This window comes from Dipteris shenzhenensis, chromosome 8 (assembly GCF_047967505.1).
Source record: "Dipteris shenzhenensis isolate YYH24624 ecotype China chromosome 8, Dip_SZ_1.0, whole genome shotgun sequence".
NCBI classification, from domain to species: Eukaryota; Viridiplantae; Streptophyta; class Polypodiopsida; order Gleicheniales; family Dipteridaceae; genus Dipteris; species Dipteris shenzhenensis.
This window is the reverse complement of record NC_141603.1, coordinates 12,031,882-12,055,240: the sequence shown is the minus strand read 5'-3', so window position 1 is coordinate 12,055,240 and position 23,359 is coordinate 12,031,882. Positions and strand designations below refer to the sequence as shown.

General features: G+C 43.7%; 1 protein-coding gene across 1 annotated transcript; it reads right to left on the bottom strand.

Annotated features, from left to right (window-relative positions):
- Positions 1–6,499: 6,499 nt before the first annotated feature.
- On the bottom strand, positions 6,500–7,738 carry LOC147899112 (uncharacterized). Its single transcript, XM_087378227.1, has one exon. The coding sequence runs from the start codon at positions 7,736–7,738 to the stop codon at positions 6,899–6,901; it is 840 nt and encodes a 279-aa protein (XP_087234353.1). The 3' UTR covers positions 6,500–6,898.
- Between the last annotated feature and the right edge of the window lie 15,621 nt (positions 7,739–23,359).

Genomic DNA, 23,359 nt, shown 5'->3' with positions numbered 1-23,359 from the left:
CTCAATCTATTGTAATGTGCATAATCAACAATACATGATAGGCTTCTTATATAGAGAGAGCCCTTAGAATAATCAACACTTGCAGGATCCTTTGTACCACTTTTCTCCTTGTCGATGTCCTCGATCCACATCCTCACATCATGTAGTCCACATCCTAAGGTGGCTACTATAATACATTCCTATACCATACCTTAGCCTCTAGTTATGTGCACATGACACCATATCTCAACAATCCGACCCTCAAAGAGCCATCTTGTGAAGAAAGGTGATAATTCTTTCCGCTTTTGCATTGATTTTCAGCCTTTGAATCAGATCACTGTGCGAGATGAGTACCCACTTCCTTGTTTGGACATCTTAGATTCCTTATCCCAATCTAAGTTCTTCACCACTCTCAAATTGAAATCGAGATATTGGCATATTCGCCTACTTGTGGAAGATCATCAGAGGACCACCTTTCAAACCCCGTTCGAACTCTATGGATTCAATGTTATGTCATTCAGTCTGAAGAACGCTCCGAGCACCTTTCAACGACTCATGAACTTTGTGTTTCATGATCTCATCATTTGCGATAAGGTCGTCATCTACCTGGATGACATTTTAGTCCATACAGCTACATGGGAGAAACACAAACAAGTATTACTTCGTCTGAATCCTACTAAGTGCAAATGGGCTAAACATCATATCAAATACTTAGGATTCATCATTTATAAAGACAATATTTCACCTGATCCCGACAAAGTCCAAGCTTTGTGTTCGTTTCAACCTCCTACTAATGTCAAAGTTCGATTTCTTGGTTTGCCAAGTTTAAACTCTCGCTTCATGCTTGAATTAGCCAAGTTGTCTACCGCTCTACATCATCTGTTACACAAGAATGTGAAATTCATGTGGCATTGGGACTATCCATCCGCATTCGATGACATCCGAACAATGTTGACAACAAATGCTTTGGTTCGACACCTTGATTTCTCCAAACCATTCTTGTCTGCACTGATGCTTGTAATGACGGTCTCGAAGCAGTTCTTCAACAAGAACCCAACACAATTGGCGGCCAATTGTTTCCTCAATCATTCGTTGATCGACATCGAATCTCATTATTTCGCCATCAAGCTTGAATGTTTGATTGTTGTATGGGCAATCGACGAAAAGCTCACCCCCTATCTCCACAGAAATCACTTTAAGATTCAAATGAATCATTCCACGTTGACCAACCTCATGAACAAACACCATTGCAAGTCCGTTTGACAAGATGGATTCTTCTGTTGCACGAGGATGATTTTACAATTACCTATTGACCTAGGCGACTCAATCAAGTAGTTGATTCTACAACAAATTCAAGACGACAAAACTCCCTTGTACTTTCAACTCATTGACAGCTTATTTCATTACCATCGCCTACCCTTTCAACCCCGTATATACCTTCCTCGTCTGGTACTACTATAAAATAAACTAACTTTAAGAGATGAAGTCTAAGAGTAGACTTTGCTAATGCATCCAACTCATTCCAATCATCCTCAAACATAGCCAGAGGCTTAGCTACAATCCCTTCCCAAAGTTTAATCTGCTTCTTTTGAATATGCACATCCCTTATTTATTCTTTCCACAAAGAAAAGTTTACCCCATCAAACTTTTTAATGATGAAAAACTCCTTTTCTAACATGGAAGAGTATGCCATGATGCAAATAAAGAAAAAAAACCCAAATGCTAATGCTTATAAGAAAGAATCACACCAAATACCATGTACACCCAAATATGTCTACCACAATGAAGGGTAATATCACCAATAACTCAACACTCAAAGCATCAAAATGCATTTGACTCATGTTCATATACCATGCTTCCATATGAAAAAAAATGACCCAAAAGAAAATGTCAACCTCGAATGACAAAACAATGGCAAACCCAATGCCAATAAGAGCCAAATGCCTCAAGCATAAAAACCATCCATGGCATAAGCGTGCATATTCGACAATCATATGGACTTCTTGAAAGTCCTCTCAAAGTTACGAACCAAATTCTTTTGGCCTAAACTTCGATACTCCATTCATACATACCTACTTAAATGTAAGAAAACAATACAACGTCTATGCTAAACAGATAACAGGATCTTGTATGCAAGAGAGAAAAGCAAATAGTATGGAGAATAAAAAATTTGATTACTGTAAAACTGATACAATAAATGGCGATGCCTCCTAACCGTGCACTTCTGTGAGAGAAGCTTCGATGGCGTGTTAGAAATTGTAGAGGACGGAGGCTCGATGCTAAGGAATCAAGGTTGTTGTAGCCAATGATGATAATGGGCTTCACGGGCTTGCTCTTATATAGCCACCAATCGTAATCAATTAGACTTAATTGAGAGACCGACCCAATTCACCCAAACCGGCTGATTGGAGATCGGTCCCAAAATAAACCACCGACCACACGATAGAACCGTGGCGCAAAATAGAGCAACTAACCTATGGTTACCGTTCGGCCCACAACCATCCGAGATCATCTGGGGCTCCAAACGAGCCCCGCAACTCGAGAGTGGACTGCCTCAAAAAATGCTCCGTCTATCCTCAATGCAATCAGTCATGGGATGCCTTCTCGCACTTGCCATCCGGGCCTAGTTAGCAATGTGCCAACGCTACGTGCCAACGCTATCTAAAGCCATTCAACCATCAAGCCACACATGGCCCTATCTGGTGTCCAAACCAAGACCTACCGGATAACCGAGCTACTCAAATGCCTTCTCGTCATATGGAGGACTTACAAGTAAAGTTAGCTGGTGCCGTCAAGAGTGGAGCATTGATATCTAACATTAAATTCTTATCCTATGTAACAAAAATACAAATCTCTTGCCCTCAAGCCCGACAACATGACGACCATTATCGTTTCACGACCCTTCGAGCTTGTTGCTTACAATATCACAAGTCTATTTTTTATGTCCAATAAGTACATAATCATTTTGACGGATTATCTTACAAGATGAACCATTGCCCAACCTTTGAGGTCTCCAATTGTTTCCTTCAACACTTGATCCTTCCACATAGGCGACCTAGAGCATATCCTATTTGATCAAGGCTCTAATTTTAAAATCAAACGTGATTCGTATTATCACCAATTGCCTTAACATACAACAATTCACCAATCTGATTGTAATGGCCACGTCGACAACCTCAAGCCTTCCTAGTAGTTTGATGTATTGCCCAAGAGAGACGTTGGCAATCTTGTAATAAATTAAAAGGTCTTTGATTATGGTGATCATTCTCTATTCTCGTCTTCATGTTGTCTCTGTTTATTCAACGTTCTCCCGATCCTTATGGTATGTTCTCGATGTTAAAATGTGGTTGCTAATCAATATATAAGAAGAGTTTTAACCATCCCTATTATCTAAGAGTCCATAACCCTCCCTACAAGATTAGTATCGAAACACTTTAAATTTTCCAAAGCATAGGTACAAAGTTGAATTATCAACTCGATAACTCTCTACAAAGGAGCGCTTTGTGTCATCTATCAATTTCAACCACCATTGTTACATGATGCTACACCTGATTCCCCGCTTGATGAACATCGAGGTGTTCAAGCAGCTTGAAATAGTCTTTTTGCGACATCTTCACAATAACTTGAACGAATACTTGACTCATTGTCAATGTGCCAAAAAGCGAATGTCCTTGTGTGAGGTTGCCAAGCTTACTCCAACGCATGAGACTTCCAACCAACTAGTTCATAATAGATTTTTCCACTGAGCTACCACTATCAATTCCAAAATACTATATGTGCTTGACCATCGTGAACATGATCAATAAACTTGTCATGTTGATCCCATGCAAGAGCACAATCTCAACACACAAAACACAACCCTGGTTGTTTGTATTCCCTGCGTGGCACAATCCCTATGGGAGCAATTCAAGGAATTCTCAACACCCATTCCAGCAATGAGAAAGATCAATGGCTTCTCACCAAAACTTCAAAGAAAGCTTGAGACATATATACTAGAGTCTATTAAAGACAAGATTACCAAAACCCAAGATTCTTATCATGCTCAAGCCAAAAAGCAACATGAGCCTGGCGTTGTTGTTCGGCTAGTTGTTGGACGTGCTTCATCCCGTGGAAGGTTTGGCTGGGAGTTGAGTTTCCTTGGAATGCCGAGAGCATGGAGGCGGCTCCCAACGAATGCTAGGGGTAGTCGTTGGATTCCGGGCCGTTGAGCCGTGATCGTACGAGTCATTGGATGCGCAGTTGAAGGTAGATGGAACTCATTCAAGTGGCCGTTTCCTTCAATGGAGAGCAGACTTAGATTATTAAATCCCTTGTCAATCCAGAGGCAAGGCTAGATCGATCGGGACAATACTCGGAGTTCTGCAAATCACATGAGGGTTGTCTAGATGGTAATTTAAAGTATCTATTTAAGCAGGTTGGGCTTCTTCTGATCAGAGATCGATATCAGGCAGTTCCTGACGCTCCTTCCACTGTTTGTAAATGCTTCAGATTGATTTCCCAGTGTAATATGTCCATACAGCCTGAAACAGATAGATCTAACGCCTCCAGCAGCCCAAGGAGGACTCTGCACCCCTTGAGAGTAGATAGGGATTGGGACCCTCTCTACCTACCTTTGCATGATGGGACAGTCCTTCACCGTTCAGGGCATCACCCAGCAGTGATCCATACAGCCAAAATAAGATAGATCTAAAGCCTCCTGCAGCCCAAGGAGGACTATGCAGCCCTTGAGAGTAGATAGGGATAGGGAGAAGAGCAGAATGCCCTCTCCACTACCTGCAGGATCAGACAGTCCTCTTCACCTCTCTCTCTCTCTCTCTCTCTCTCTCTCTCTCTCTCTTGCGCAACATTGTCAGCCGATAAGTGCTGAAGGGTGGGCTGAACTGAAGAGTGCTGATAGGTGCTGAAGGGTGGGCTTAAATGGAAGACAAAACTCAAGTGCTTTACAACTCTTGAGTGGGGAGATACCCCCCAAACCGAGAGAGAGAGAGAGAGAGAGAGAGAGAGAGAGAGACTTGTATGTTAAGCTGATCACTCACTTGTTTATTGTGCTCAAAGATCAGATCAACACAATAGGCTCATGCATATCAGCGCTGGTGCAAGGGCAGGACAATAAGAGCCATTTGCAAAGACAGCTAAGAAGAAACATGGCAGAACTCAAGTAATCGTCTCTTGTGATATATGCCCTTGGGCGGCTGCAAGCTCACCAGCGGGGTCAGCCCAAAAAAGGATCAGCAAGATCTATGCATGCAAAGTTGAACAGGCCTGCCAAGAAAACTGACATCCCAGGACTCCTAAACCTAAAGGACAGCTTGTCCAAAAAAGGCCCAACAAAATGAGGAACGTGCAACCTTTCATGGATTTGCCTTGAAGACACCAATTTCCTACCATACAAATGGCATGGGCTGCTATCTCTGAGCAACAAGAATCCTGCATGGTCAGAGTTAATAAGTAGAGAGGAGCAAGTATAGATGGAAAAATTGTCCCCGACAGAGATTCGAATTGGTGAGGGTGGTTAACAACATTTGAGGGGGTTGGCAAGGTTTCAGCAAGTTACGTCAATCATACCAACCCAGTCAAAATTTGAAGTTAGGTTTCTCGTCCAGACTAGCCAAGCCAATTGACCAGCTGTGAACCTCCTTAATAGAGTGGTGACAAGCTATCTGACCAACCAACCTGACTTATTGGCCATAACCATCAGCAGAGGCCTCAAGTTGACCAAAGTGATTTCATAAAAACTGACAAGTCAATGCCCATGCAATATGTACAGGATCTATCTCTAGCAAGGGGTTTAACTGATAATACAACTGAGGTTTGAATTGACCAGCCTACATCTAGCTGTACGTCAATGTTCAGAACAGTATATCACATTGGTAGGACTATGGTCAGCTTGTCTGTTCATAAAAAAGAGTTTAAAAGTTGAACTTCTTATTAGATTTACAGAAGGAATTGTTTAATTTATCTTTACTTTACATTATTTATTTCAGTTCATTCGTTTCTCATGAATGTATCTCTGCTTGTACACAGCATTGCCTTACATTACAACAATAAATCTTACACAGCTTATCTGAAGATCCATTTTTTTTAAAGCACCACTAAAACAAGTTGAAAATAATTATGAAAAATAATGGACAGAAAAAGACAGAGAGAGATGATAAAATAGTGCTTAGTAAGCAAGAAATGTTTATTGTTTGTGTGATTGTGTTTGTGTGGCTGTCCTCTGGCTTAATGCTGCTTGTAACCTTGACGCAAATCACAACAATGATTTCTCTTGGCAGCAGAAAAGGACTCTGCCATACACACGAATTCCTGAGCAACAAAACGGTGCTACAAACCAATATTGTTATGTTTTTAAATCTGCCTCACAACCTATGAACTATAATGACAGCAGAAAGGAAGAGCTATACATACGAATTCCTACTTCCTCACATCAGCACAGAAAAAAACAGCATAAAGTTGCTAGGCTCTCTTGCAGCAGTGTTTTGAAAGTAGCTAAAGAACAGCTTCAAGTTAAACGCTCCTTAGTCCATTACATATAGTCGCAATCCACCTCATGCAGGAAATCAAGATTCGAGGCGTGACAAGAATACAATGAAATAATGGATACTGACATTTCATATCGTTCCCCTCGACAGACGGCCGAAGCCGTGGAGCCAAAAGTCAATGAAATTCATTCATACGGAAAAGCTGTACGATAGGTATTCTTGTAACAGAAGTGCGAAAATACTCATACAAAACTCCTCTTCTGAAGATCCACGTGTAAGTGCTCACAAGATAGGTCCGTGTAAAACAAGTTTCCATAGCATGGGTGTGTAGAGGTTCCGACACAGCTGGTGTTGTACAGTTGGAAGCTCGAAATTTCTAAGACTGAGAACAGTAACTCGTGTTTTCCGCTTGAAAAGCGTGACATGCACTGAAAAACTTACTTGGGTTCTGAGCTACGGACATCCGGAAGGCTAGGTTTATGGCTGAAGAAATTGGCGATGCAGCGCGTCCCGAGGGGTGGGGTGGAATTCGGTTTTTTTGCAATCTTACGCTTTTTGCTGGCATCCACCTTTTGATGGGAAACAAGAGAAGCGTCTGCCGCTTCGTCTTCATCGTCACTCCCAGATTCGACCCCTGCTCCTTCCTTTCCGTTGGCAAAGAGATCCTCCAATGCATCACGCAGAAAACCATCTACACGGCGCTCGCATTTGATTCCATTCTTGAGATCCTCTACTTGAATGGTCTTGCGCTTTCGTCTGAGCACCGAGCCGTAGGCGATTTGGGTCAAATGCTCGAGGAAAAGCTGCGACGCATGCGCAATCAAATGGCTGGCATCTGCGGCAACGACGCGGATTTCCTTGTCCAACTTGATAATGCGCTTTACTCGTGCGAGAGGAAAGGCAAGGACATTTTCTTCGGATCGCTGCACAGCTAAGTCGGCATGCTCAGCGGCGTCCTGTGCATCTTTACTGGCGGGAGAAAGCGCAAGGGCAGAGTCAATCTCGGGAGGTTCGCAAGGGTGAATGCGGGCAGGAGATGGGGGGGGAGGGATGTCGAGGAGGGAGGGAGGAGGATGAGGGAGATGATATTGTTGTTTTTGGGAATCGGAGAGGGATCGCCAGAGGTGACTGAGAGCTTTGGAGAGGGAAGAGGCGGAGGAAGGCTGGTTTGAGAGGTGGAGGCGAGCTTTGAGAGCTTGACGGTGGAGCTTACAGAAGGAGAAGTAGGGGGAGAGCTTCTTGTTGGGCTTGAGGGGAGGCTGCTGAGGCAGAGCCATGGTGGAGAAGACGATGACTCAAAAGAGTTCAAACCATTCATCTTCTCCTCTTCTCAACTTTTGGCGCCAATTTTTCGTATTTGAATTCTCGCTCCCCTCGCTTTCGAATTTTGTATCTCGCCATGCTTTTTGTAATTTTGTGTACACCATTCACGGGTGTGGTCCGAGAGCTTGGTCTCAGAGCGTGCGTAGTCTGAGAGCAGTCCGAGAGCTTGTTTGCTTATGTTACATCTCAGCTTGTGGCCTGAGAGCACTCCTCGCTAATGTTTGCTTATGTTAAATCTCAGATTGTAGTCTCAGAGCTTTCGAATTTCGTATCTCGCCATGCTTTTTGTAATTTCGTGTACACAGTTGTGGTCTCTGAGCTTGGTCTCAATGTTTGCTTCTGTTAAATCTTAGATTGTGGTCTGAGAGCGCGCTCTACCCAGGGCTTCTGTTAATCTTTTTGGCTTGCCATGGTGTAGGCCTTAGTGGAGTTGTCGCCCCAGGAAACAAAAAATCCCAACATGTTTTTTTGCCTACCTGAAGGGAGAGGCTATAGTAATCGTTTTGCACTCTCAAAGATGATAAATTTCCTATCTGGGGCTAGTCGGGTGACAGAATTTGACTGGTGGTGGATTTTCTTTGTTGACTCGTGCAAACGGGTGATTGGTTGTCCACCGCTACTATTTTTGTCCTCTGTGCTTGTCCCATTTTTTTTCCCCTTTCTCTCTCTCTCTCTTCTTCTTCTTCTTGCTTGCTATTTTTGTCCCCATTTTTTTCTCCCTCTTTCTCTCTCTCTCTCCTTCTTCTTCTTCTTCTCTCTCTCAGCTTCCAGGGCAAGCCTCATGAATGATTTTGATCATTCACCTTGTTTTATTTTTTCGCAAAATTTTTAGCGGGTGACTGCCCTCCTGCACAAGGTATGCACCCGCTACGTTTGAGAGGTGCCGTTGCCGCTCTGGTTGGTCCCCCTTGTGCTTGCGGTTCCGCTTAGCACCTTTTTTAGCACTGCCCTTTGAAATCGGAAGAAGAGGTAGTCTACAAGCACTTACACTCAGCCACTTGGCTTTCCACGGTGTGCCTCTTATTGGGTGACCTTCATGCACTCGACTTGAATCGGATCACTTCACGAGCACCTTTCGAATTGCGCAATCAGCAGCTCAAGCTCACCTTTCGATTGATCGTTTTCTTTTTTCATGATCATCGTTCTCCGCCTACCTTGCTTGTCATATTCTCAGATTCCAGGTGCATGATTCATCATCATCAGCAGCTCCTCCCTTGCAATATGTTTCTCTTCAGGTGTCCTCGCATGCTTTTGATTACCATTGCTTCTTTGATAGCTGCTCTACATGGTCGTCCATGATGCAGGTGATGAGCAACTTTCCAATGCGGATTTCAATGCGTTAGTGCAAGACCTCAACAACACCCATTTCTACACCGTTGGAACCATTGTCGACTTTGTAGGAAGGTCCTTTACCCTCCCGCCGGTCCCTTTTTTGCCCTTGTCCGGTGCCAGGGGATCAGCGAGATACTCAGGCTCTCTTAGCTGCAGCCTCTGCTCCCCCGGTTGGGCGCTCACCACCTACCTAGCATCATAACAGCTCTTGTACGAAGCCTTTAGGTCGCATTTGCATTATCGAGCGAAGCTCCAAATGCTGGAACCAAAAAAGATTGTTTACTAATTCAATTTCTTATTGTATGGTTTGAAAATTAGTACAATAGTGTTTCCAAAAAAATTGCATGTATTTATGGTTGATGCACATCCATCGAGTCCATTTTTACTCGTCGTGCTAATAGCTTCTGCTTTTTAAATTTTTTGGCCTAACATATTTCTTCTCGTCGTTCTTTGTGGCACTATCGGGCATAGCCCTACAAACACTCTCAAAGTGACCTCCGTTTCTCTTCATGCTACTCTCCTTCTCAAGATCTCCCCAGTCCTCTCTCGACCATTCTACCTCCCTTATACTACTTGTGCAAAATCATTTTTTAGCATGGTCATTCTATCCACGAGTAAAGTCCTGACGGAGCTATGCACTGGTCGCAGCTTGTTTTTTCATTGTTGAGGTTTTGGATTCCGTGGGTAGACAAGGGGGAGTGCTGGCACGGACTGTGACTGCCACGTCCTGCCCTCCAATACGGGACATGTAACGCCTCAAATTTCCACTTGTACTGGCCATGTTGGTTGTTGGCCCTCGTGCATCTGCTGTTGCATGGCATCTTTATTTGCGAGATCTTTTCCTTGCTTGTCGTGGGAAGCTTTTTTCGTGTCTACAATTGATGATAGCATGGGCGCAACATGGTGCTGTTGGTGCTCTGCTGTTATGGGCAAGGCAACAAGGAGGTTCCATTCCGCTAGATGCAACTTGATAAACTCGTGCTCTCGTAGAAGAAGTTCGACAGTACGTGGTGACAGTACGTGGTGTTTTGGAGTTTCTTTGCATCCTTGGAGTTTGTGTTGTTGGATCAATTTTGTTGAAGGTTTGTTAAGAGACATGGGTAGTTCTAAGGAGCAGCAAGGATCAGGTGACTCGATGGATACGAGCAACAGCCAGTTCGAGAAGGGTAATCAAGTTTACGACTTCAAAATTCGGCCGTTAATGTTCTATTCTTACTTCAATATCGGCTGTTTCTACCTTCCAATTTTGATTTCGCGCTTCTGATGGTGATTGTGTTTATCAATCTTCTGTAGACATGATGAGTATGGCCCAAGCTGTGCAGAAGAAGCAACTTCACGTTTACGTGGTGCTTTTCTCGTGCCTCTGTAAATTTCACTTTGCATTTGTCGAACGAGTTATTTTGTTTGTCTCCCCTGCTTCCGTGTTTTCGGCGAATTGGTGGGCAGATTTTGATGAGGATTCTAAGAAGGAGAAATTACGGTTAAGGGCAAGACGACGATAGACGAGATTCTAGACGGAGTACAGGAAACCAGGAACGAAGGTGCTCTTCGAGATACGCATATTTTATATTAAATTTTTGCAAGTTTTATTGAAGGGCTTATCATGAATATTGTGTAAGCGCATCTGGTTTCTCTGCGAATTGATACCACTGTGTTTTGCTCGCTTCTTTTTCGTGCTTTCTTTGAATGGGTGATCCACTGTGTCCTTGATGACGATCGATGGTGCATTATAAGTGTGCTCATAGGCAAGCTCCTTCGGAATATTATGTATCTGTGTGTGGCTTCTCTGGGCTTCTACATCTCAGTGTTCCTCTTTTTCCTTCTCGCTATTTTCAACAACCTCTTCATCTTTTCTACCCTTCATGACGATAATGAACCAGAGGGTCATGTTTTCTGAAAGTGGTTACCACTGACGTAGCTACAACAGCAAGAAACGATTTGGGCAACCGTCATATCTGAGGTGCAACTTGGGAATTTTGGTTGTTGCGATTTGGGGTGGCCAACGTCAGTGACCAGGATGGATTTTGCCTTCTCTGTCATCAAATCGTGATTCCCTCTCAAAACACTACTCCCTGCTTGGCCACCTCTAAGCTCTTCTTTTTCTTTATCTGCTCCATGCTTGCTCGGCTCTAAGCTCTCTCATCTTCATAGTTTCCTCTGCGAAATGAATCAATGTCGTTAGGAGTCACTTGTATATCTTGTCCTCCCTGTGTTTTCTCTGTCGTCGCCTTTTCCGTCTCTATCGGCCAAAAGCTCCGCCCTCCTTCAAACCTCACACCTTCGTGTTAATTCTGCACAACCACATGTTGTGTTAATCCAATGAAATATGGATGTGTTCGCTAAAATTGAGCATGAAATGCTGCAGTCATCATCGTCAATGAAGACGTGCATGCGCTTGCCAATCAAAGCTATGTTTCTGTGTTTGGAGGTTGTTTGCTAAAAAGAACAGTGCCCAGTCGGTCAACAATAATTGATGGCCCCCTTGTACTAAGCTCAACCAAGGGAGTCAACAAAGATAGGAGTCTTTTGAAGCATTCAGACATAAAGAAGACACTCATAACTGTTTTCGACACAGCAGTAGCTGAACAAGCTTACGCTGAAGGTGCACACATGTGGTGGTTGTTATTTTAAATCTGGGCAGTCGTGTTTATGTTTTGCCCATAATGTTTGTCTTTGCCATTGGGCAGTTCAGAAAGAGCTACGCAAAAAAGGGTGTGTTTTGAACCTGCGTTGCAGGATAGAGTTGGAAATTGAACCACCAATGGTCAACAAAGACTCTTACTCAAAGATTATAAACAAATAGGATTCCCTTGCTATGTTTTTCCAAAAAGAGACAAAACTTTCAGATCTAAACTCAGTGTTTGCAAATAGTTCTTACATGGGTGCGGCAATAGAAGTTTTCTCTTCAAATTTGATTTCGCACATGCAATGAAAAGAAATGTTCATTTAAATGCTTTTTGGAGCGTGCAACAAATAAAGGTATAGCAAGGATATGTTGCAGAACGAGGCCCCGAGCATTCCAACCCAGATCAATACTGTGCCAAGACCTCAGCTTAGCCTTCACCTTCGATTTGAACCAATCGGGCCTCTGTCGCAGCGTGATCCCCATCCCCAAAGGTGCACCGAGGTACTTGATCACTTCCCCTCTTGGGACAATAGTGACTCCTATACCTGTCAAAAATCCCGGGGGGGGATCTGACATAGACCTTAGGGTGAAGGACTTGACCCTGTTGCAAACAGAATCATGCCTTGCAAAACCTTTCCACACCTTTAAGAGGTGGCTGACGCTCCTGCGGGTATTCTTGAGAGAGAAATTGTATCCTTAGTGAAAAGCTGCGTTCAGAATTGACTACCCGACGGCAGAACCAGCCTTAAAATTTTACCTTTGGCCACCTTCGCTTGCATCATGTGCATCAATGGAACTGTCATGATGGTGAACAAGAGCGGAGCAAGCAGACATCCTTGCCTAACTTAACTCCTCAGCGCGAATATGCCTATAGCCCCACCATTGATACATAGAATTGCGGCCGCATTGCCAAAGAGAAAAGAAAATGAAAGAGAGGAAATAAGAGGGAAAGAAGAGAAAGGAAGAGGGGAAAAGAGAAGGAAAAAAGAGAGGGGAAAAGCATATGAGCATATGCTCATGAATAAGCCTAACCATATGAGCATAAGCATAGGCAAATGCATATGCTTATGAAAAGAATAGAAGAGAGGGTGAAAGAGAGGAAATAAGAGAGGGGAAAAGAAGAGAAGGAAGAGAAAGGAAGATGAGAAAAGAGAAAGAAAAAAGAGAGGGGAAAAGCATATGAGCATATGAGCGTATGCTCATGCATAAGCATAAGCATATGAGCATAAGCATAGGCAAATGCATATGCTTATGAAAAGAAGAGAAAAGAGGATGAAAGAGAGGAAATAAGAGAAGGAAAAAGAAGAGAAGGAAGAGGAAGGAAGAGGGGGGAAAAGAATGAAAAAAGAGAGGGGAAAAGAAGAAAAGAGAGGAAAAAAGAGAAAGCATATGCTTATGCTTATGCATGAGCATATGAGCATATGCTCATGCATAAGCATAGGCAAATGCATATGCTTATTAAAAGAGAAGAAAAGATGATGAAAGAGAGGAAATAAGAGAGGGGAAAAGAAGATAAGGAAGAGGGAAAAAGAGAAGGAAAAAAGAGAGGGGAAAAGCATATGAGCATATGCTCATGCGTAAGCATAAGCATATGAGCATAAGCATAGGCAAATGCATATGCTTATGAAAAGAAGAGAAAAGAGGATGAAAGAAAGGAAATAAGAGAGGGAAAAAGAAGCGGAGGAAGAGGAAGGAAGAGGGAAAAAGAGAATCAAAAAAGAGAGGGGAAAAGAAGAAAAGAGAGAAAGAAGAGGAAATAAGAGAGGGAGGGAAAGAGGGGGGAAACAGGGAGGAAAAGAGGAAAAGAGGGAAAGAAGAGGGAATAAGAGAAGAGAGGGAAAGAAAGGGTTCCTACGCCCATCACTGCAGCTAGCGCTTAAAGCGCCAGCTACAGGCCAATGCAAATGACGAAAATAAAAAAAAGAAAAAAGAGGAAGCACTTTGCACTTGCTTGTGCACATAGTTGATGAGGTGGCCATTGCAGGTACCGTTCATAGTCAGTGGATGTTTTTTCTTGAGCGGTTTATGAAAACTTTGAAGGGATTTGTAAGACAAAGAGCAAGACCAAAAGCAAGAAAGGTAGAGGGATGGCTTGTGCAAGAGTCATTAGTATATATCACGGAGTTTCTTGCATCTAGGGATCCTGATATGCCGCAAGCTTGGCATAACAAGGATGTTGATCGCAACACAATCACCTTATATGAGAAGGCATATATTATAAGGATCACAAAGCATCGAGGGGGGTTGGTAGTAGGCATGCTGAGAAGATGAGCGGGTGAGCAGCAGATGAGCAGCAGATGAGTAGTGGGAGTAGATGTAGTGACGAGAGTTGGAGGAGGGAGCGTGGAGAAAAGTAGAGCAGGGGCGGAAAAGAGCTAGACGAGGGGTGTGGAGCAAAGTAGCAGAGCATGGGTGGCGGATCAAAGCAACATAGTAAAATGCCAAATGCCATGGATCTTATATATATTATAAAGCTCGAGCCACTGTGGTGGCTGGATCTCGGGGTTCCATCCATATTAATTGCAAGTTGAAATCCCCCACACGGGTTGGTAATCATGAAGAAGACGCCATGTGGTGCCACTCCGGTGGCTGGTAATTAACTGCCAGCTCGGTGGAATCCTAGCCACGACAGACGTGGCTGATGAGAGCCACCACGGGCAGTAAATCCCACAAAGGTAAACATGAAGCTCTAATCACTCATTACCATGCACTCTAGTTCTCTACTGATCATGCGAGCCCGATGACTAGTAATTTTTACTGCACTTGTAGTGATCATGCATGCCAAAGTGTGGTGGTGGGTGAGCAGCGGCACGGTGGAATCATAGTCATGACATACGTGGCTGATGACAGCCACCACCATCGGGCAGTAGTTCCCACAAAAGTAAATCATGAAGCCTAATCACCTCTAATCCTTTATTACCATGCACTCTAACTAGTACTCTCCTGAGCATGCAAGCCTGGTGATTGGTAATTTACTGAACCCATAGTAATCATGCATGCAAGCCTGGTGATGGTAACTGGAAGCTGAGTAATTGTGGGCCACTGTGGTGGCTGGTAATTAACTGCCAGCCTGGTGGGTCTTAGCCGCCACCATAGATGCGGCTGGGAATCTTAGATGCCACCACCTCTAATCATTCATTATCATGCAAGTCAGTACTACATCCTTGAATTATTCAAAATTCAGGCCAACCACCGTGGTGGCTCTCACCTTGATAGTAGTCAGGCTACAACCACCACGGTGGCTCTTACCTTGACATAAATTTAACATCATAAATTTTTGCATGGGATCAACAATAGTAAAGGGAAAAACCACCTTGGCACAGTAAGCAATGTAAATAACAAATTGCAACAAGGTGGAGCAATAGTTTTGGCAATTGGCGCATCCAAAAAATCTTTATTTTGTCCTCCATTGAACAAACTCCAACTGTTGCGAGCCTTTGCGCCATATAGGCAGAACATTAGCTTGCATGGTGCAATCATAGTCAAAGAAAAAACAATGCAAGAAAACCACAATATGGACATGGCAATTGATACTAGTCCATACAATGTCAAAATCAACATTGACTTTATGCTTGAATATCCTAATAATACAAACGTTCTTACTTACTTCTTGGCATTTTATCCGATGTATGGCTATGAAGCATTAGCTTACATGGTCCATGCTTATATTGTTCGTGGCAAATTTAGTTCCTTGGCAAACTTACAAGACGTTTTTGGAATTTCCCCTACATGGCAAAAGAACATGTCTGTAGAATTCATCATGCTCACGAGGTTTGTTGGTGGACTGCTTGAGAGCTTGTCATGACAAATTCGATGATTGTTTTGCCATGCCAAATGCCTTTAGTATCTCTCCAGCATACTTCAGCTATGAAATGAAAATCTATTTTGGCTCCTGCCAAACTTCAATCCCTAAATAAAAATGCATTAGTCCGAGGTATGCCATTTCAAACTGTCTTCCTACCAAATGCTTCGTCTGCGAGATCTTCTCTTCATGGTTCCCTGTTATGACAAGGTCGTCCACATAAAGGACCACGATCATACACTTGACTCCTTCTCTAAAGATATACAAATTTGCATCAGATGGACTCCTCCTGAACCTGTTTTGCAGAAAGTAGGCATCAATTCGCTGGTACCATGCTCGTGGGGCCTGTTTCAGCCCATAAAGTGCCTTCTGTAGTTTGCATACTTTACCTTCTGAACCGGGGATCTCAAAACCTGGTGGTTGTTCCACGTATATCTCCTCCTTGAGATCTCCATTTAGAAAGGCGGATTTCACATCCATCTAAAACACGGGCCAACTTTCCTGGGCAGCTAAAGCCAAAACACTGCGAATTGTGGTTAGTCAAGCTGTGGGAGCAAAAGTATCTTGATAATCAAAACCATGTACCTGTGCAAATCCTTTTGCCATGAGCTGAGCCTTGTACTTATCCAACGTGCCGCCGGACTTGTGCTTGGTCTTGTACACCCACTTGGTTGCAATTACCTTGCGTTTTGGTGGTCGATCCACAAGGTCCCAAGTGTTGTTCTTCATTATGGAGCCATACTCTGACTGCATAGCCTCCATCCACCTATCATCTCCCTGTGCCTCTTCAAGACACTTGGGTTCATCAGCACGGATCACTTCTGTCATCAAAGCATAGTTGACCAAGTGTTCCTGCACCCTTCTTTTCTCCTGTAATCTCTTGGACCGGCGGTGTTCGGATGGTTCCTCCTCAATGGTTGGAGGTTCTCTACCGTCCAAAAGCTGCTTTACCCACTTCGGGAATGGCCGTTGCCGTTGTGGTTTTGCAGGCTCTTCTTCATGTTCTTTGTCTTGAATCCTCCCAAGCACTGTTGGGGGAGTTCGGTCTGCTGTTGGTGGCGGTACTGGATGGATATCTTGGTTCTGGTTGTCTGGGAAGGAAGCATCCTCCTCCAATTGATGCGACTATTCTGAGAAGACCACATCGTGACTTACAATTACCTTCTTGGTAACAGGGTTATAGAGACGGTAACCCTTTGCCTCTTCACTGTAGCCCAAGAAAATACACTTCCGGCTCTTCGATTCCCATTTGGTCCTAGTAGCATCAGGGACATGCACAAAACAATCACATCCAAAAACTCTGAAGTATGCAGCTGAAGGTTTCTTACCAAAAAAGGCTTGCAGTGGAGTCATCCCGTTCACAGCCTTCGTGTAGCTACGATTGAGGATCTAAACTACAATGTTACATGCTTCAGCCCACAAAGTCTTTGGCAAATCTTTTCCTTTCATCATACTCCGGCCCATTTCGCAGATGATGTGCATCTTGCGTTCTGCTACTCCATTTTGCTGTGATGTATGTGGCGGGGGTTTCTGCCTCTTGATTCCGTGACTTTTACAATAACTTTCGAATTCAGTCGATGTGAACTCTCCACCTCTGTCTGATCTCAGCTTCTTCACCTTTCTCCCCGATTCTTTCTCGACCATTACATGCCATTCCTTGAACCTACTGAAAGCCTCGTCTTTCGTCTTCAGGAAGTATATCCATATCCTTCTACTGTAGTCGTCGATCAGCATCATGAAGTAGAAGGAACTGAGAGTGCTCTCAACGGAAGCAAGAACGGAAGAGGGAGAGAGATAAAACAGAGAGCCACACAAGTTTGGTGGGTGCAGAACCACCCTAATCTTCTTTTTCATTCATTTATATATGTGTTTGAGTATTGTACATAACCGGGGTTAAGGCACAGTGACCTTTAACCCCCACAACCTCCCACTTAAAGGACAATGTGCCTTTAAGGGAGAACAACCAGTGAGCATACTATCCAATGCCCATTAATACACGACAATACTCAAACCGCTGACTAGGTAGACTCTTCGTCAGCATATCTGCAGGGTTATCATCTGTATGAACCTTGACAAGCTCTATGCGCTTGTCCTCAAGTACCTCCCTGATGAAATGGTACCTGACCTCAATGTGTTTGGTCTTTGCATGAAAGACCGGATTCCGTGCTAGCTGAATAGCACTCATGGAATCACTATGCAATGTCGGTACACCTGTATGAATCCCCAAATCTCCCACTAGCCGATCAAGCCATATAGCCTCCTTGCAACCCTCTGTGGCTGCAACATACTCAGCCTCTGTGGTAGACAAAGCAACACACTTCTGTGCGTGAGACATCCACGACACTGCACCACCTGCAAAGGTGAACACATAACCAGAAGTGGATCTCCTACTATCCACATGCCCTGCATAGTCTGAATCTGTGTACCCAAGTACACGCATGTCTCCTTTACCAAAGCAGATGCACATCTCCTTGGTACCCTTCATGTACCTCATGATGCACTTAACTGCCTCCCAATGCCTTTTTCCTAGATTAGCCATATACCGGCTAACAACTCCCACTGCAAATGCAATGTCTAGTCTAGTAGCTATCATAGCATACATAAGACTCCCAACCGCTGATGCATACGGAACCTTGGCCATCATGGCCCTCTCCTCATCTGATTTGGGACTATCTGTATGACTCAGTTTCACATATGGAGGCAATGGAGTACTCACTGCCTTCCTCCCCTCCATATTGAAACGCTGCAATACTTTTGTAACATACTCTTTTTGTGAAAGCCAAAGGAGTTTCCTACTCCGATCACGCGTGATGCGCATACCAAGAATATGACCTGCAAATCCCAAATCCTTCATATCAAAGGCCTTATGCAACTTGGCCTTTAATGCATCTAGCTCATAAGTATTCTTGCTAGCCAATAGCATATCATCCACATATAGTGCCAGGATTATCAGGCTACTATCCTTAGCCCTTTTAGTGTAGAGGCAGTGATCAATTTCACTCCTTCTAAAACCTTGGGACCGAATGAAAGCATCAAACTTCTGATACCATTCTCTAGGTGCTTGCTTAAGACCATAGAGACTCTTCTTCAGCTTGCAAACTAAATGCTCTTTGCCCTTTTCTTCAAAGCCTTCCGGCTGCATCATGTAAATTTCCTCATGCAAATCCCCATGCAAGAAAGCTGTCTTGACATCCATCTGCATAAGCTCCATATCCTCTGATGCCACTAGTCCAAGCATGCATCTAAGTGTGGTCATCTTCACAACCGGAGAGAATATCTCATCAAAGTCCACACCCTTTTCTTGCTTGAACCCTTTAGCAACCAAACGGGCCTTGTACCTAGGCACATCATCACCTGTGACCTTCATTTTGTAGACCCATTTACATGGCAATGCTTTCTTTCCGTGTGGCAAAGAAACCAAGTCCCAAGTCTTATTCTTCATAAGTGAACTCATCTCTGATTGCATAGCATACTCCCACTTGCGTTGATCCTCACGCATCATAGCCTCTCTGTAGCAAGAAGGCTCCCCGCAATCAGTAAGCATCACATAGTCTACCCCTGGAACAAACCTATCAGGCGGTCTAGACACTCTAGATGATCTTCTTAAGGGCATTTCAGCTTGCTGTCCCACCTGCATATCAGCCACATTTGGCTCATCATTTCCACCAATAGATGATCCATCATCTACCCTTGATTGTATACCTGTGGGAGTACTTGGTGGTACCATTTCTTGCACATTTGGTGCATGGACAGCTTGCTGTCTATCAACATATGCAGGTGGATTCACATCCTGGAAAGTGATTCTCCTCATTTCCACATCCCTCATGGGTGCCTTATGCATCTTCTTCTCATTGAAGACCACATCATGGCTGCGTATGATCTTCTTTGCTTTTGGATCCCAAAGACGATAGCCCATCTCTCCACTTTCACCATAACCCAGAAAGATGCATTTCTTAGACTTAGGATCTAGCTTCTTTCGAAGCTCTTTTGGCACATGTGCATATGCCTCACACCCAAATATACGCAAATGAGAGTAAGAGGGCTTCTTGCCACTCCATGCCTCTTCAGGAATACCACCATCCAAACTCTTACTAGGTGATCTATTGATCACATGCACTGCAGTCTTCATTGCCTCAGCCCAAAAACCACCAGAAAGACTTGCATTGGAAAGCATGCATTGCAACCTTTCTTGAATGGTACGATTCATCTTTTCTGCAACTGGATTTTGCTCTGGAGTACGAGGGGATGTGAGCTCCCTCTTAATCCCACGTGTATCACAGAAATGCTGAAAGTCATGAGAGAGATACTCTCCACCATTGTCAGTCCGTAGGCATTTAAGCGTTCTACCTGACTGATTCTCAACCAAGGCCAGCCATTTCTGAAATACCTGGAACACATCACTCTTCCGAGCTATAGCATAAGCCCACACTTTCCTAGTTGCATCATCAATGAATGTCACATAGTATTCAGCCCCGCCTAATGACCGTGTAGGCATGGGACCACATACGTCTGAATGCACCAAATCAAGCATTTCAAACTCTTTCTTTCCCCTTCTTTTATGGGTTGATTTAGTCTGCTTCCCATAGAGACAATGCTCACAAAATTCAAAATCAGAGAAACTCAAATGCGGTACATAACCCAAACGGCATAAGAGTTTCATTCCATTCTGGCTCATGTGCCCCAACCTACAATGCCACAAAGAAGTGCTTGGCTGCTCGGTTATTGCAACAACATGATCAAATACCCCTGATACATGTAAGGGATACAAAGTCCCACACTTGGCACCCCTGGCCAAAAGCATAGAGCCCTTCTGAATTTTCTAACTCTGAAAGCCAAAAGTGGTGTGAAAACCAGCATCATCTAGCTGACCCACTGAAATAAGACTCTTGGTCAGCTTAGGCACATGTCTCACATGTTTGAAAACAAATGCAGACCCATTTGCAAAAGAAAACTTTATGTCACCTGCTCCCACTATGTCACATGCATAGTCATTTCCAAGATGCACACAACCTGTCTTTCCACTGTCATAAGTGGAGAACCATTCCCTATGGGGAGTAACATGGAATGAAGCACCAGAATCCAAAATCCAATCCTGGGAATATGCATCATCTGAAGTGGCAAGCAACTCTGTAGATAAACTAGACATGAAGAGAACGTCATTGTTACTATCATGTGTGACTGCATTGATCTCCTCGATCTTCACTTTTCCTTTGTCCTCCCTTGGACTCTCTTCCTTTTGATTTGCACCCCAATTTGCATTCTTTTTCTTATCCTTTTGCTCTCTTTTCAGCTTGTAGCAATCCTTTTTCATATGGCCCTTCTTGCCACAATGGTAACACTCAATGTTCCGTGCCCTGGATTTGCTACGAGACTTCCCTCTTTCTTGGGACTTCCCCCTGAACTGTGATCTGCCCCTTTGCACATTTAAGGCTGCATCCTGCTTGTTGCCATCCATAGACTTCCGTCTAATCTCCTCGGCCAACAAGCTACCCACAACATCATCAAATTTCAGTACTCTACCAGGTGCAGAGTTACTGACAGCTGTACGGAAGGTATCCCATGAGGATGGCAATGAACATAAGAGAAATATTGCCTTAGTCTCCGCATCAAAATTCATCTTCTGAGCGTGAAGCTGGCTGAAAATAATATTGAATTCATTCAAGTGAGAAGCAATGGAGACCCCTTCCTTCATCTGCAGCTCAAACAACCTCTTCATGAGGTAAACTTTATTGGAGGCAGTTTCCTTCTCATAAGTGGCACACAGTTTCTTCCACAAATCTTCTGTAGTCTGCTCATTTACTACTGTGAAATAAACTGACTCTGCAAGATGAAGTCTAATAGTAGACTTTGCTAATGCATCCAACTCATTCCAATCATCCTCAGACATATTCGCAGGCTTAGCTTTAATCCCTGCCAAGGGTTTAATCTGCTTCTTTTGAATAAGCACATCCCTTATTTGTTCTTTCCACAAAGAAAAGTTTGTCCCATCAAACTTTTTAATGTTGAAAAACTCCTTTTCAAACATGGAAGAGGATGCCATGATGCAAATGAAACAAAATCCCAAATGCTAGTGCCTGCAAGAGAGAATCACATCAAATACCAGATGCACCCAAATGTGTATGCCACAATAGAGTGAAATATCACCAAAACTCAAAGCTCAAAGCATCAAAAGATGCATCTGACTCATGTGCATATACTATGCATCCATATGAGCAAATCTGGCCCAAAAGAAAATGCCAATAAGTGCCAAATGACTCAAGCATAAACACCGTCCACTGGCATATGCATCAATAATGTCTCATCCAAGAGAGCATAGCACTATCAGTGCATCACCTGCAATGTTTCAAAGCTGTCCCTCAGCATAAAATAGCATCCATGTGCAAAGTGTCCATAAAAAAATAGCATCCCACAAGGCAATTTGGGCCTATCAGCGCATCCAACAAGGACCGCAATGCATCCAAATGGCCTATAAATCATCCACTGCAACCCAATGCATACCACGAATGAGCGCACACTGCTCAAACTGCAACCAGAGTGATCTGCATAAGGTATGCTCAAGAAATCATAGTCCCACGGTAATGAGCGCTACTGAAAATAGAACCAGAGATGCCTCAAAACATGGGCGCCATTGCATAATTGGACTCAGCAAAAAAATCTGCAAATATCTCTCTTCTGCCAGAACTCCAAAATCCCAACCGATGAGTGAGAAATGGGAGTCAATACTTATCCACTGCCATGTGGCATAAATCTAAGGTTTCAAAACCTTAGAATGAAAAATGCATAACAGAGAGACGAAATCGAATACACAGAGATCTATAACTCTGAAAATCCTCCACCGAATCGCACAAGAACTGATAGGTAGGGGTTTTTGGGCGTCCGGAACGCAATGGGACAGACGGTTTTAGAAACCGTGGTCTCAATCACTGGGTCCAACACATAGACTGAAAAACGTTTTTGGAAATAGAGCTGTTTGTAAACTCCACCGGAGTGCGAATGATGAGCAACATAGAAGTTTTAGGACCTCCTGAGTCCACTGGAACTGACAGATCTGCAAATGGTTGCTCCAAACTTGAGTTCCAACACCCGGGCAAAAAACGCAGAAACTGACATAGTGAGTCAGAAATCCAATGAAATGATCCCAGATTCAAGAATGAAGGTGTTTCCAAGCTCTTGAAGTAATGTGGACACCAAAAGCAAGCAATAGTTGCCTCTACAAGTCAATACGGAGTCTTTGTCATCGAACGGAACAGGGAAAAGCTCAAAAAACAACTTTTTCTTTCAAACCACTTAACAGGCTCTCAAAACCACTTCGTAAAGCCAAAGTGACTTTTCCAAAGGTTCCTCCAAGGTCTCTGCACACTCAGATGCAAGTAAAGTTGCCCACAAAGCTTCCCACAGAGCTTCTCCTTCCTCCCACAGAGCTACTGAGCTTCCAAGCATTCACGCACGCTTAGCTAGATCACCCGAGCTCTGATACCAGTTGAGAGTGCTCTCAACGGAAGCAAGAACGGAAGAGGGAGAGAGATAAAACAGAGAGCCACACAAGTTTGGTGGGTGCAGAACCACCCTAATCTTCTTTTTCATTCATTTATATATGTGTTTGAGTATTGTACATAACCGGGGTTAAGGCACAGTGACCTTTAACCCCCACAGGAACCACCCAAAGCTTCCATCTCCATCTTTCCGTAGAGGTCCGTATGAACGAGCTCTAGAGGAGCCTTTGCTCTACTGGCCTCTTTAGGAAAGGGCTGCCCATGCTGCTTGCCCATCATGCAAGCTTCACATACATCGAGCAGATCTGAAATTTTTGGTAGG